Raw genomic sequence first — 14,179 nt, forward strand, 5'->3', positions numbered from 1 at the left:
TTTTATTTGTCGAATCTATGGCACAACAAAAAAGGTCTAAATCTAAAAGTAAGGTGTAAATATTTTATTTCTAAGAATAACGCTCGTCATATCAAAGAGCTTTGCAAAATCTATGAAGATTACTTAGTTAATAGTATTTCATATAACAAGTACTAAATTAATATAAGGTTTTACACTGATAATCAAACGTAGGCCAATAAAGAACAAAGGATAATAAATAATACAATTATAACAAAATATTTTGTTAGTAAAGCACCGATTTAGGCCAATTTTTTGATTTATTATTTTACAATAATATTGACTATTTATATAACCTTTCCATCATACATCATTTTTTCTTATTTTTAAACAATCACCAACCGAACAAAAAGAAAAATATTTACTACATGACGTTTGCCGCTTATCTCGTATTGAGAAAGCACCATTTATAGGTTCAAAAACAAAACTGAAATTTTCATTTTTAATTTTCCATTCATAGAACAATTTCGTAGGTACATCAATGAATAATAGGGTGATTATTAATGTTATCGAAGCTGATGTAAATTTACGAAAAAATTACCATAACATCATACAACTAGCACATCATAAATAATAACAAGCTGCCTAATCAATAACATATTTGCAAACAAACTTTAAAATAAATCGAGTTAGTGATATGATTTTTCTCATATGTTTGTTTCATCATTTTATCGTAAAAATTACGTTACATCATTAACATCATCATCATCATCATCATCATTACAGAAGGGGCTCGAATATAAAATAGCCGCATTGGAGGCAAGATTCATTTATTGTTTGTACTTCACTTTGCATTGTTATTAAACTATTTTATTATTTATTATCCACTATGTCTAAAATTGATTATAGTCAGTTTATAAGTGTACGGGCCGGTAGAAGACGACCTGCCTTAACGAGAGAATTGAGTAAGTATTTATTAATTTTTTTCAAAAATTATCACTGTATTCACAAAAAATAATTGATTTATTGATTTATAAGGTTTTTTTTATAATAAATAATTTCTCTGCAATTTCTTTTTTTGTTTCATAACCATAGATATTCGTGAATCCAAATAATAACAATTCTGAATAGGTCTAGAATTTGAGCCACCAGGTACATTGCTGGTATATTCTGAGGATATGTATATAAGTTAAGGATTCTCATGAAATGCATAAAATATTTTTTAACGATATAAAATATGAGCCAAAGATATTGGCTTTGAATGTCGATGATCTTTGCCAAAAAAATAATTGAATAAAAAAAAAATTTCAAAATTTGGGTTTAAAAATATAAAAAAAGGTCTATTGACACAACAGAAGTTTATTAAACGTCTAATATTACTGATTCTTTTATTGGTTTTATAGTTTTTTTTTTCAGAAAAAATAACCATAGGAGCATACACTTCATACTTTTTAAATTGATTTTACCCTATATTAAATATTTTAAAGATATAAGTGTATTTATGTATATAATATTAAAATATGCTATAAAGGGTGTTACAAAAGTCAAGACTGCTACTTGAGGAGCTTAACAGACGTGTTATCTATAATGCTTATCGTAGATTACGAATATATTTGTGAAAAATCTAATGTTTCCAAAATCCCAATTCTGTATCATCAAAACGCATTTAGTTCAAAATTCGATAGTTAATTTAATGAAACTCTTTATTTACATTAACATTATTTTTTGATTTCGTATTAAATACTCTCTTTCATTAATAATAGCGCGTACCTCAAAGCAAATTCTCAAAGTGACTGCTGAATATACTTCTGCTGAATAATCCGAAGGTCTTCTATTAAATCCGTTAAAACCGGATCGTGTATACCATCTCTTTACTTTTCCGGAAATACCTCGTATGTTGCGAATTTGATTGAATTAATTTTTAATTCACCGACGAAGATCATTCATATCGTCTCAGTTGATGAGTAAACAATTTGTTTTAAATGACCCTACAAATAAACATCCAACTGATTAAGGTCGAGTGATCTAGCTGGCCAGAGTACCAAATCTTTTCGACCTCACCATCGCCGGTAATAGTTTCCATTTAAAAATTGCCATCAGTTGTGGTAAAATGTGCAGATACATTATCGACATTACCGATCTCGTCATCAATGGAACATTTTGAAGTAATATGGGTAAGTTTGTTTTTAAGAAATGTCTGCTTGACAGGAGAAACTGTCAATCTTCGAGATAAAAAAACAAACCAATTATAAAGTCTCCAATTATCCCTCTCCAAAGGTTAAGAGAAACCCGTTGCTGACAGTACCAGATTTACTAAAAGGCCGCCCTGTCTATAGCCTAATTTTTCAAATTTGTCTGTGTTTCTATGTGTGTTACTAGTGTTGAAAAATCATTGACTACATAAATTTAAGGGGTCTTAAAAGCATTACACGTAATTGTATTTTTTGAAGAATCGTACAAAAATAATAACATAATCAACGTTACGTTCCAACTTTTGTTTAGTATTAAGTACAGTACGTGTAAAAGTAAATAATTTCATCATCGACTAAGAACTCAAAGTCCGAAATATAAGTTTTCCTCAAATGATCTTTTACGAATTTCATTTGAATCGATGTTGCCAAATTCAGTACCCAAAGAAAGAAAGACGTTGTCAAGGATTACAATAAAAGTTTTCATTTTAAAATTATCCCTACCTGACAACTGAACTTTCCCAACTCGTGATTTGTCAGACTAGTAACTTTCCTTTTCTTCTTCTTAAAACAGTCGTCTTGATTCTGTGGGATGTTCAACGCTTTCTTTTCATAAACTTCAAACTCCATGCGTTATCAGTCGACGATAGTCGTTTAGCATATCAGCTATGCTAATATCAACTATTCTTGCAATCATTTAATAACAGCATAGAAACTTAAAAGTGAGAAATGCCTGAACCAAGAACCTGCATGAATGCTGTTTCAAATAGATCTAATTCAATTTGAAGTTCTCTAGCTTCTTGTCACGTAGTCGCATCTTCACTTAACTGTTCCTTAAATAAGACCAAAGTTTCAATGATTTTCAAATAGTGTTCATATACTGGTTTTGCTGCATCCAGACAAACATTTTGTTTTCGAATTATCTCATGGGATGATCATTCAGACCTTCTTCTAGAAATTAAATGACTCTGAAAGAACAAAGACGAATTCATTCAAATGAATGTCAGTGAAAATAATCCCAAGATCCAAAGATGCTTTTATTTAATATATCTGTCGAAAAAAACACTCAATTTGCTAGTGATGCATTTTGTAGAAGTTAATTATATGATTTTCTGAAAATCCTGAAACATCGGTGATATAACTCGGTTGATATAACTGATGGAAAGTTCTGATTTTCTATCCACTTCTGCAATAGCCAAATGCAAAATGTTATTCTCGGAGCATAACCCACAGGAAGTCAACCTTAAACTCTTTGGTAATAATAGGGTTAAAACTGATAAACCTTTAAAATTTGCGAGATTATTATGTCATATATTAGTAAATTTATTTTAACTGTAGACCCTTGTCGGCTTTTCAAAGACACAACTATAAAATCTTTAAGCTTGCTCCTGTGTGAAAACACGTATGGATCAACTTTATCAATATGCTTTTTGTTGTATAGACACCTAAAAAATACTTGTTGTATCTTTTCTATGTGATTTATCAACGATTTCTGCTTGTGGTGACCATACAACAGAAGTATACTCAAGATGGGGTCTTACAAGAGCATTATTCAATTTTATAATACTATTAATTTCCCTAAAGAACCTTGTGTCTTTTATAACAAAGCCAAGTATTTGACGAGCTTTATTTACAGTATATTCATAATTAACATTAGATTTAAGACCACTCTCAAAATAAACACTAAGGTCCTTGCAATTAGATTTTCGGACAAGTTTTTTGTGAGCAATATTATAGGAGGCATTATTGTAGTTTACTTTTTTAGTAAAAGTTATCAAAGAAGCCTTATCAATATTTAAAGACAATTTACTTTAAACAGGTCGTAGGTTACTGCCTTGGGGTACCCCAGATGTTACCGATATTTTATAAGATACAAATTGTTCCAGTTTAACCTTTTACTGTAAGGTAAGACGTCATAAATTGAATTGATCCGAGAATCTAAGCATACTTAACCTGTCAAGTAATATTTTGTGACTTACTTTATCAAATGATTGTCAAGCTGTAATTGTCGATCTATCTGATAAAAAGCCATGCAGTTGGGCAAATTCTAATTGAAATTGGTTAAATGTATTGTTGATTCCAAAATTTTGGTTAAGGAATTTGAAATACTTATTAGTCTATAATTTCAAACTTGGCTTTTATCACCTCTCTTAAACAGACATTTGGGACCTCACTAGTAATTGACTTATTGAAAAGATAAGAAATAAGTTAAAGGCTGAAAGAGGCTGTTAAAACAGGCATAATTAAAGGCAGTATAAAATGTTTATCAATCATTCGTTTTTTTTTGAAATTTTTTTTAATCATAGAATTAAAAAATAAAATGGTAAATTCATTTGAAAAAAGCTAGAACATTCGTTTAAAAAACAAATTAAATAAAAGAAAATTGCCAAGAATTCTAAAAAAAATCTTATATTACAATAAAGCCTTTAATTAATTTTGTATTAAAAAAATGGCAATAAAAAACAATTAGGAGTTTATCAAAAAATAAAAAAAAAATATAAAAAAAAAATTAATCAATACACAGATTCAGAGGCAGTTTATAATATTCTTTTTTAAAGAAAATATTTTCCAATTAAAAACTTAAAAATGTAGTTAAAATTCTTGTTTGGTCACCCCCTGTGTATAAAAATGTAGCATAAAAACGATAGAAGTAATATTTTATTATCATTATATAAAAACAGTAAAAAGCAATAAACCAGATGCATTCAAATCAATTAATAAAATTTAAAATTAGACAGGCATATAAAATGAGAAAATAAAACCACAGAAATAAAAAAATCTCTTAAAGCTATTGTTCTTAAGAGACTTTTTTGACAATCATCCCAAATCATGTTCAACAATTTAATTTCACTCACAGTAATCCACATACCACTGCATTATTTACAGGATTCCCTCTAGACTTTTTCCCAAATATACCAAATGTCATATTGTTTGCATTTTTTAACCTAATTAGCAAAATCATTTATTGAGTTGACTTTAATGTTCATGTGTTATTGCATTTGATAAATATCTTTGCTGGCTACATCAACATTGTGTCGTATGCAAATAACACAATATATTATAAAGATAATAAAGGACTTAGAGTTGTTGTGAGTCAATGAACCCCTATCAGATAAGTGAAAGTAAGATAGTCTCCCTAATTTCTTAATTAAAATGTTTCTAGTCACTCTTTTAAAAGCTAATGCTGTAATAATAAATTAAGAACAGAATATTCAGCTTGATTTTTTTCCCTTCAATTCTTCCCTAAAGTTGCATCATTCTCCGAAAATAACGTTCTTCGTTGCGTTGCATCATCCCAGCTGCACTCAGGTATATAAATAAGCCACTTTTATTTTATTTGTGTTCATTTTTTCGTTCGAATACCTGTTATCAAAGTGGTGTCATTTGTTTTTACCATTAAAATGTTTAAGATCAATTACATTGAGTTTTTAAGTGTCCAGGCTGGTAGAAGGAAACCGGCTTTAACGAGAGAACTTAGTAAGTTGATACTTTACCGTTAATTAGCACTAAAAATATTTCTCAAGCGTGTAAAGAGCATGTCCCTTATATGAAATTCTCTCTTAAATAAATATTAATTTAAGCAAAATTTTAATAAATTCTAAGGATAAAGTTTATAAATTAAATAAAAGTGATGTATACAAGTTAAACTGGTAAAACTTGTAGATCATGAAATATTAGGATTGATGAACACCTGAAAAATCCTAATATCTTTCCATTTAGACAACGGATTCAATAATAATGATTTAATGCTTTATTGTCAAAAAGTCTTTTACAATTTGAAGACAAAGCTTATATAAAAATAAAACAAGACAAAGCATACAAAATACACATAGAGAGAAAAATATCAAGATATGTTGTTCAATGTCAAAGTAAAAATTTAATTTTTCGTTTGGATATTTTGGAAGACATAGAAATCATTAAGGAGATGTTTTCTAGTGACAAATGCTTAAATACACAATAGATTGATAAAAAAATTCCTTAAAATGAATACTATTCATCAGATTATCGATAACAACACAGTTATCAACCGTTATGGTTTTTATTTTTAAATTATATAAGTTTATTTATTTTAAATTGTGACGTTTGTTTAAATAGTGGTAGTAGTCCTAATCTTTTACGTTTTGTGCTCTTTAGGGCGAGGGTTTTTTATTAAATTTTGACTCGTAGATTTAATAAATTTAGTGAATTTCTTAAATTATATTCTTCACATCTTTTAGATGACACTGTTAACCGAAAGCGTTTTGATATTAGTTTATGAAACATATAGACTCGATATACGAATGTTTTCTCGCATTTTATCAAATCTATGTGTACACTTGTCTCTTCCAACTTGTCTTAATGAATTGTTAACTTTTAGGTATATTTTCTAATACACTGATTTTTCCAGGCAATTGAAAGGAAAAAAATGGTTTTACACCATTACAGTCATTTTCCATCTTCTTACTGCATGGAAGAATTAAAAGAACATATTTATGGAATGTCTTTGAGAATGTGCCTGACATAAACATGAAAGTAAATATTTGCGACAATGCATTACCTTTTTCTAAAATGGTCTAAATCTTACCCGATTTACATCTTTTGTCACCACTTTGAAATAACAATTTCATAATTTCTTTTTTGTATTTTCATTTTTTGTTAAAGTTTCATCACCCTAAGGTTAACAAATCACCAAAATAACATAATCACCATAAACCAAATTCCGTGTGTAATAGACCTCGTGGACGACCCAAAACATCAACAAAATTTATCCTGATTTTCGGTAAGCCCGATGTTACATCATCTAAACCGAAAAAGATACCGATTTTTAAAGCGATATTTCATCAGCCGCTCGGATTTACATATATAAACTTGCCGGCTCGTAGTTGAACTCATTCATTTATTCATCGACTTTCGTTCAGATTTGTCGTGCTCTTAAACGCTAACAAAATGTCTAGAATGGGTTTTGCTATCGATTACAGTGAGTTTATCAGTGTGAGGGCGGGAAGAAGGAGACCGGCTCTAACAAGAGAATTGAGTAAGTGAATTTTTATACAGGTTTAAGGTTTTGATGTAAAAGCATTTCCCGCTAGAGGGTTCTTTTTGGTTTAGTGCTATCAAGACTTTGATACCATCAGATGAATTGTTTCGGCTTTGTAAACATTAATTTTTTTTATTGCTACATTTATTTTATTACCGCCCTTTTTCCAGATGATCTGAAGACCAAGAAATGAGAAAATTCTCTTTCAGGCATTTCCATGCTTTTTTTTATTTCCATTCCTTCCATAATTAATTTTCGTTTCTTTGATTAATGGATATTTTTAATTCTTAATTATACTTTCACATAGATTTCTTATCATTGATAAAATAGTAAATTTTGACTAATATTGTCAAGAACTAAAATGTGATTTTGGTTGGGTGTACTTCTTAGAAGATCTTTTTTCAATTTTCAAGTACTTGATACATTCTCCCATAGAAGACATATGTGATGGATGCTTATTGAGAAATTTTGACTAAATAATCCAGAAAAAAATCAAACTTCCTAAACAAAAGAAACAAAATTCGAAAATATCGATTTTGACTTTGGATTTTTATTTTTAAATTCTTCAATCATAAATACGAAAAATCTTGACAATCCAAATTAAGAGCCTCAAGATCCTAAAATTTTAAAATTTTCAATTCCAAAATTTTAACATTCAAGATGCCAATTTTAAAATTCCATTGCCACGTGTTAAATTTCAAATCCTAAAATGTCAATTTTGGCTTTGAATTTTTTGGATTCCTTAATCATAAATTTAAAAAATCCAGATCCAAAGTCTCCAGATCATAAAATTTTCAATTTTAAATCTCAAAATATCAAATCTTACTTTCTATTTTTCATGATTCTTAATTTTTAAAAATCCAAATCCAACCTAACTCAATCCAAAATCCCAATTTTAAATTCTAAAATATCAACTTTGACTTTGTACTTCCATTTTTCGATTCTTGAATGATAATATCGAAAATCTTAATAATTCAAATCTTAAGACCCGAAATCCTAAATTTTAATTCTTTAACTTTAGAATTTACATTTTCATATTTTCACTTCAAAATCTTAAAATATCAATGTTGAATTTCCATTTGGATTTTTAAATTCTAAGAAATCATAAATTAAAAAAAATTAAATTCGACATCAGATCATAAAATTTTCAATTCTAAATCATAAAATATGAATTTTCACTGTGGATAGCTATTGTTCATTTATTGTTATTTCATAAATATCAGGAATTTCAGGAATCCAAGTTCTAAGACTAAAAATGTCCATTCTCACTTTGGAATATTCATTTTTGGATTCTTTAATCACAAACTCAAAAAATCCAGATCCGAATTCTTCAGATCCTAAGTCCATCTCCAAAACCTTAATTTTAAATTTCAAATCCTAAAACATCAAATTTTGATTTTGGATTTCTATTTTTCAGAAATTCCAATTTCAAGTCTCACAATTCTTAATTTTAAAATATTGATTTTGACTCACCATTTTGCATTTTCAATTCTAAAAAATCATAGACCCAAAAAATCCGAAATCTTCAGATAGTAAAATATTAATTTTGACTGGATTTCTGTTTTTCATGATTCTTCCGTCGTAGATATCAGAAATCTTAAGAACTCAAGTTCTAAGACCCAAAATGGCAAATACCGATTTTAAATTTGAATTTTTCATTTTCGGATTCCGAAATCATAAATCCAAGAAATTCAAATCCATTTTTTTACAAATATTATTCCAGGCAGTTAAGACATATTAAATAAACTCCGAAGTTCCCAGACCCTAAGATAATAATCTAGATTCTTTTTTGCTGCTTCTTCCTGCTCATATTTTTTTTCCAATTAATGTAGAAAATATTTATGGAAGCAATAGATCACTAACAGTAGCATAAAAAATCACTTTCTTTTTCCCTGTTTCCATCTTCTTCTTTACTTCCCTTTTTTGTTATTTTTGGTCCATTCTCAATTCTGTGGATGAGGCCATTGTCAACTATTCCTTTTCCTAGAACCAGGATAATATCCTTGTTAATTAGTTTAATTTCAATCTGTTCTCTTAGGAGTAAGTATATATCAAATCCAGGAAAATACATATAGCTTAGTAATTAGTAAAGTGTCATTAGATAAAGGTGATAAAAATCCTGTGCTACGAATACTGATACCACTAGAGCGAAAGAAGAGAGCTTGGAATAACCTTTCAATTACTGTAAGAACAAAAAAATTATAATCTCCCTCTTCTCAACATCGAAATCCGTTTGAAAATTTTATTATGATAGTACAGTTGACCTTAGAGAATAGTCTGGTTAAGACTGAATTCAAGAAGAAGAACATGGTTGAGATTATCAAAGGCTTTTGAAATAATAAACATTCCTGGACTTTTCTTCCTTGTTTAGTCTAGAAAACCCCTACTATCTCTCTTTTCAATTCTTTGGTCGATCTAGATACATTTATGGCTCACCTAAACAATTTCCTTTAACCAATCAAATTTCTTTTTTCAGCCAAACGTCAATATGGTGCTCCCAAAGAAAGCATCTCTCTCGCCGAGGGCATGCCCAACGAGGTGACCTTCCCTTTCCAAGCGATCAATATTCTCATGAAGGACGGATCATCGATGACTCTCCAAGGATCACAATTACATTCTGCTCTACAATACATTCCTACCCAAGGCTACCCACCACTGTTGAAGAAAATCAAGGAGTTCACTCAGCAGATCCACAGTCCACCCAATTGGCAGGACCGGGAAGTGATTATGACCAACGGCTCTCAGGAAGGCATTAGTAAGACGTTGGAAATGGTCGTGGAGGAAGGAGATCCTGTCTTGGTGCAGAATCCTTTGTATGCCGGTACAGAAATTATTGTAAGTATATTAAATTTTGATCGCTTAAGCAAAACATAACATTAATTTACATTTTAGTTGAAACCATTCAAACCTAACCTGATTGGCATCGAACAAGACGAACTGGGCATCATTCCCAGTAAACTAATCAAGGCACTGGAAAGTTGTAAGGCCTACACAGAAGAAGGCGGAGGGAGAATGCCAAAAGTCATCTATTTAAACCCGACAGGGTCAAATCCCACCGGAGTAACAATGTCCCTGGAACGTCGTCGGGAAGTTTACGACATCTGTTGCAAGTACAACATTCTCATCTTGGAGGATGACGCGTATTACTTCTTGCATTTCCTGGAGGAGCAGCCGGTCTCGTTCTTGTCTCTGGATGTGGAGGGTCGAGTGATCAGGTTCGATTCCATGTCCAAGGTGTTGTCTTCAGGATTGAGGTTGGCCTGGTTAACTGGACCTAAGCAGCTCGTGCATAATGTGGAGCTTCACATTCAGAGTGCCATATTACATTCCAGTACTTTGTCACAGGTAAGAAACGTTAGAAATTAGTGAAGGGTCGTAAGGATGTGAATATATTTATATGATCACTAGACTCGATATTGACTTTGTCATTATTTGGGAATTACAACTGAAGGTATAACCGGTGTGTCAGATCCTGGAATATTTTCTCAAAAGGAGGCATAATCTGCACCCTTCGTAAACATTAATTCGTTTGACATGGCAGTTCAATGTTCCAATCTGAGTAGGGGCTCAAAATTGAGAGTAAAATTTCTATAACCAAAAATTCATACAGAAAATTCTAATAGGTATTTCCTATGGAATCGTCCAGGCAAACCTTGGGTTATTTAAATTAACCCTCTTAGAATATTCTACCTTAACATTCTCTCAATAACTCATTAGTGATCAGAACTTGTCTATTTTTTGAAATCAATTCAAGATGTTACGATCAATACACAGTCGAAGAGACAGTAATATCAATGGATCTAGGCAAGTTTTATTCGGATATGGCAGGACTATTTCTATTGAAATAATCCCAGAATACAGCAATACCAGTTTACTAATATATGAAATATAGAATTCAATATAAGAAGAATACTTCTTATCCACACATTCCTTTTAATTTTTGTTCAACTTCCTGAAAACTTTTTGTATGGCAACACAGCTTTGTTGCTATGCATGCGATAGGCGTGGTTAGAGATCAAATAAGTTCGTCGTTCACCGCCTTGGTGCTGTTGCCATAGGATTCAAAAAGTAGCGGCATGTTTGACTTTCTCATAAAATATTGCAAAAGGTGGAGCCTTATTGATAAATAATTCCAATATAATTGACGTCATGCGGATGACCTCGAGATTTCATCAATCTAAATTATTTTATTAAAAAAAAATCGATGATCCAAAGCATATTTTTGCTAAGTCATGAAAAAAGAATAAGATGCAGGCATGTTGACCCAATACTCTTTATCTAATCGCCTTTTTAAAAACCGAGCAACAATAACCAGTAACTTAAAGCGGATTTAACTGGATTTTCTAATAATGTTTATGGGATTTTTAATTAATATTTAATAAGCGATAAGGCAAATTGACAAATTCCTTAACGGTTCTTTAATTAGATCGTGTACAAGACGTGTACGTTACACAAGCTTCCGGCTAATTATCTTCTTTTTTCTTTTTGACAAAATAGGGTCAGTTGATAAAAAAAAAATATCCTAAAAAGCCAAGTCATTTTTGATAAAAAGAAATAACCACCAAACGCCGATCTCCTGATTTATTTTGTTTAAACAAAACCGAGATTTCTTATTGTAACAATGAAAATAAGTTGCAAAATGTTTAGCGAGCCTCTAAATATGATGCAACGCGATTATAAATATCAAAAAAACATCCGTTTTACGTCAGTTCAATAATCGAATGGTCGAATGTCAGCTTATTGTTTTTGATAATGACACTGAAATAGAACAAAACATCTGATTGATTGATTAGTTCAGTGCCCATTGTGAACGATACGAGTTTTTTATCACAAATTATTTAAGATTCATCAGAACCCGAGGAAAAGAATAATAATCACATATTTCAATAATAAGTTAGATAAACAATTAATATGTGGCAATCAGAAAAGGATCTGTGAGGCATACTGAAGATACTTTGGTGGATGGAAGTGTAGAGACAAATCTATTCACTCAAATGATAATCACCAGTGGAATTTGGCTCTTATTTCCTCAGTGTTATCTCAGAACTGAATCATTGCAAATATATATGAGAAAGTTGCCAATTCACTCAAGGAAGTCTACTTATTATGATGTTGTGGCTTAGCCTCATATGTTGTCTGTTTTCAGCATATTCTGCGGCAAGTGCAAGGAACTTGAAGACTTACTTTCCGAGTTCGAACTTAATTTCTGTTCACCAATAATATCCAGATAGGGCAATATTCTTTTACTGTGGCGTTTTTTCAATATTTGATTCCAATTCCAATATTTATTCCAGCTATCTCTTCAATCCACTTTTCGAATATCAAACATAAGAGAGGTCTATTGAAGTGTAGAGTTGAAGCAAACTCCATACTATTTTAACTTGAAGTGTATTTATTTAAATGATGGCTATTTATGAAGATCGTAAGATGCTGATGACTATGATAAGAGCTTGGGTAAAACTTTTTGAAACTTTGGTAATGAATGCTGAAACTCTGTATTGATCTGATGCACTGTATAGTTTGCTCTAGAATTCATGGACATTTCTCTCTCTTCCTTTCTAAACTCACCCACTTCAGGAAATAACTTGGATTCAAATAATATTGAATAAGACAGATGACAAGTCTTTTTTTAATTAAACGCTTCTATTCCAGGTGATGCTCGACAACCTAATCGAACTATGGGGCTTCAACGGTCTCTTGTCCCACTTCAACTACGTTCGTAGATATTACCAAGCCAGAAGGGACTTTACCGTTGCCTCCATGGACAAACACCTTAAAGGAATCTGCGAGTGGAGCGTACCAACTGGAGGGATGTTCGTCTGGATCAAAGTGCGTGGAGTAGCAGACGTCTACGATATGCTGATGACCAGAGGTTTAAAAAAGAACATAACCTTCGTGCCAGGACATGCTTTCATGGCTGATCCTACTGAGGCTTGCCAGTACATAAGGGCGTCGTTCAGTAAGGCTTCTTTGAAGCAGATTGATAAAGCTATGCAGCTGCTAGGAGAATTGATCAGGGAGGAGCATTTGTTGTTACGCAGGAAATTGGATGGGTTAGAAAATAACATCCTTAGATAGTAACATTTTATTTATTTTGACTTGAAACTACTCGTAATAAGTTGGAACGTTGGTCGTTTCCAACACACACTGGGGAATATTTTATTTACATATGGTTTATAGGTCACCACAAGTATATTATGTGTATGATGATGTTGAGGCAATTTAAGAGGTCGATTTGAGATGGTATATTAAAATGGCTGATTACTTAATATTTATTATTGCAATAGATCATGTTTGTAAATACTTTTCACCGATAGAATTTTGTATGTTAAAAACAGAACCGAATGTTTTTTGTAAAACTCCTGACGGGCCTTTACGAGGCTCGATACTGATTTATATAAATAAAATGGCAAGTTTTTTAAATAGATGTGTTTTATTTTAATTTTTTTTTAAGTTGTAAGGATGATCTTGTTGCATTATGACGCGTAATAAAACCAACAGTTATACATGGTAACAATGCGCGCAGCTGTATATTGATCGCAATAGCCGTTGATCAATTTCTGTAATGTACAATGACAGATTTGTAATAGGTTTATTGGGAAAAGACGTGTCTCACTACCAAGTTCTTTAAAATGCGACGTTTTATTTTAATTTGGGTTTAAAGGCAACATTTAAGGACAGTCCTGTCGCATTATAAGATGTAATAAAACCAATGGTGATGCGTGATAAACCTGTACGCAGGTGTATATCGATCGCAATGGCGGTTGGTTAATTTATGTAAAGTGCAAATTGTTCATGAGGATTATTACACAAAAACTCACCAACAAATTAGGTACATATCAGTTGAGGGAGCAAGCGGGTTTTAGACAACGCAATAAACATTAATGGAAAAGGTAAATGAGTACAACATAACTCTCTGGGTAGCAAAGTTTTGAATGCTCTAAGCAATGCGACAAACATCATTAAACATATTGACACGATGTTACAAACATCGAGACCCTGCACGATGTCTTGA

At 31.2% G+C, this 14,179-nt stretch overlaps 1 protein-coding gene across 3 annotated transcripts in view; it reads left to right on the forward strand.

The window, feature by feature from the left end:
- The window catches only part of LOC126744793 (kynurenine/alpha-aminoadipate aminotransferase, mitochondrial-like), a 411,884-nt gene extending 398,297 nt beyond the window's left edge, over positions 1-13,587 (forward strand). For 2 of the 3 annotated variants that reach the window (XM_050452353.1, XM_050452352.1), the window contains exons 2-5: positions 835-923; positions 9,641-9,999; positions 10,057-10,509; positions 12,817-13,587. In XM_050452353.1, coding sequence (XP_050308310.1) covers positions 848-923; positions 9,641-9,999; positions 10,057-10,509; positions 12,817-13,242 — 1,314 coding nt within the window. In that variant the 5' untranslated portion in view covers positions 835-847 and the 3' untranslated portion in view covers positions 13,243-13,587. Of the gene's footprint in view, positions 1-834; positions 924-7,002; positions 7,162-9,640; positions 10,000-10,056; positions 10,510-12,816 lie in introns of those variants that run through there. The other variant, XM_050452351.1, reaches the window with a different exon arrangement.
- Positions 13,588-14,179: the final 592 nt, after the last annotated feature.

The sequence above is a fragment of the Anthonomus grandis genome, chromosome 14 (assembly GCF_022605725.1).
Source record: "Anthonomus grandis grandis chromosome 14, icAntGran1.3, whole genome shotgun sequence".
NCBI lineage: Eukaryota > Metazoa > Arthropoda > Insecta > Coleoptera > Curculionidae > Anthonomus > Anthonomus grandis.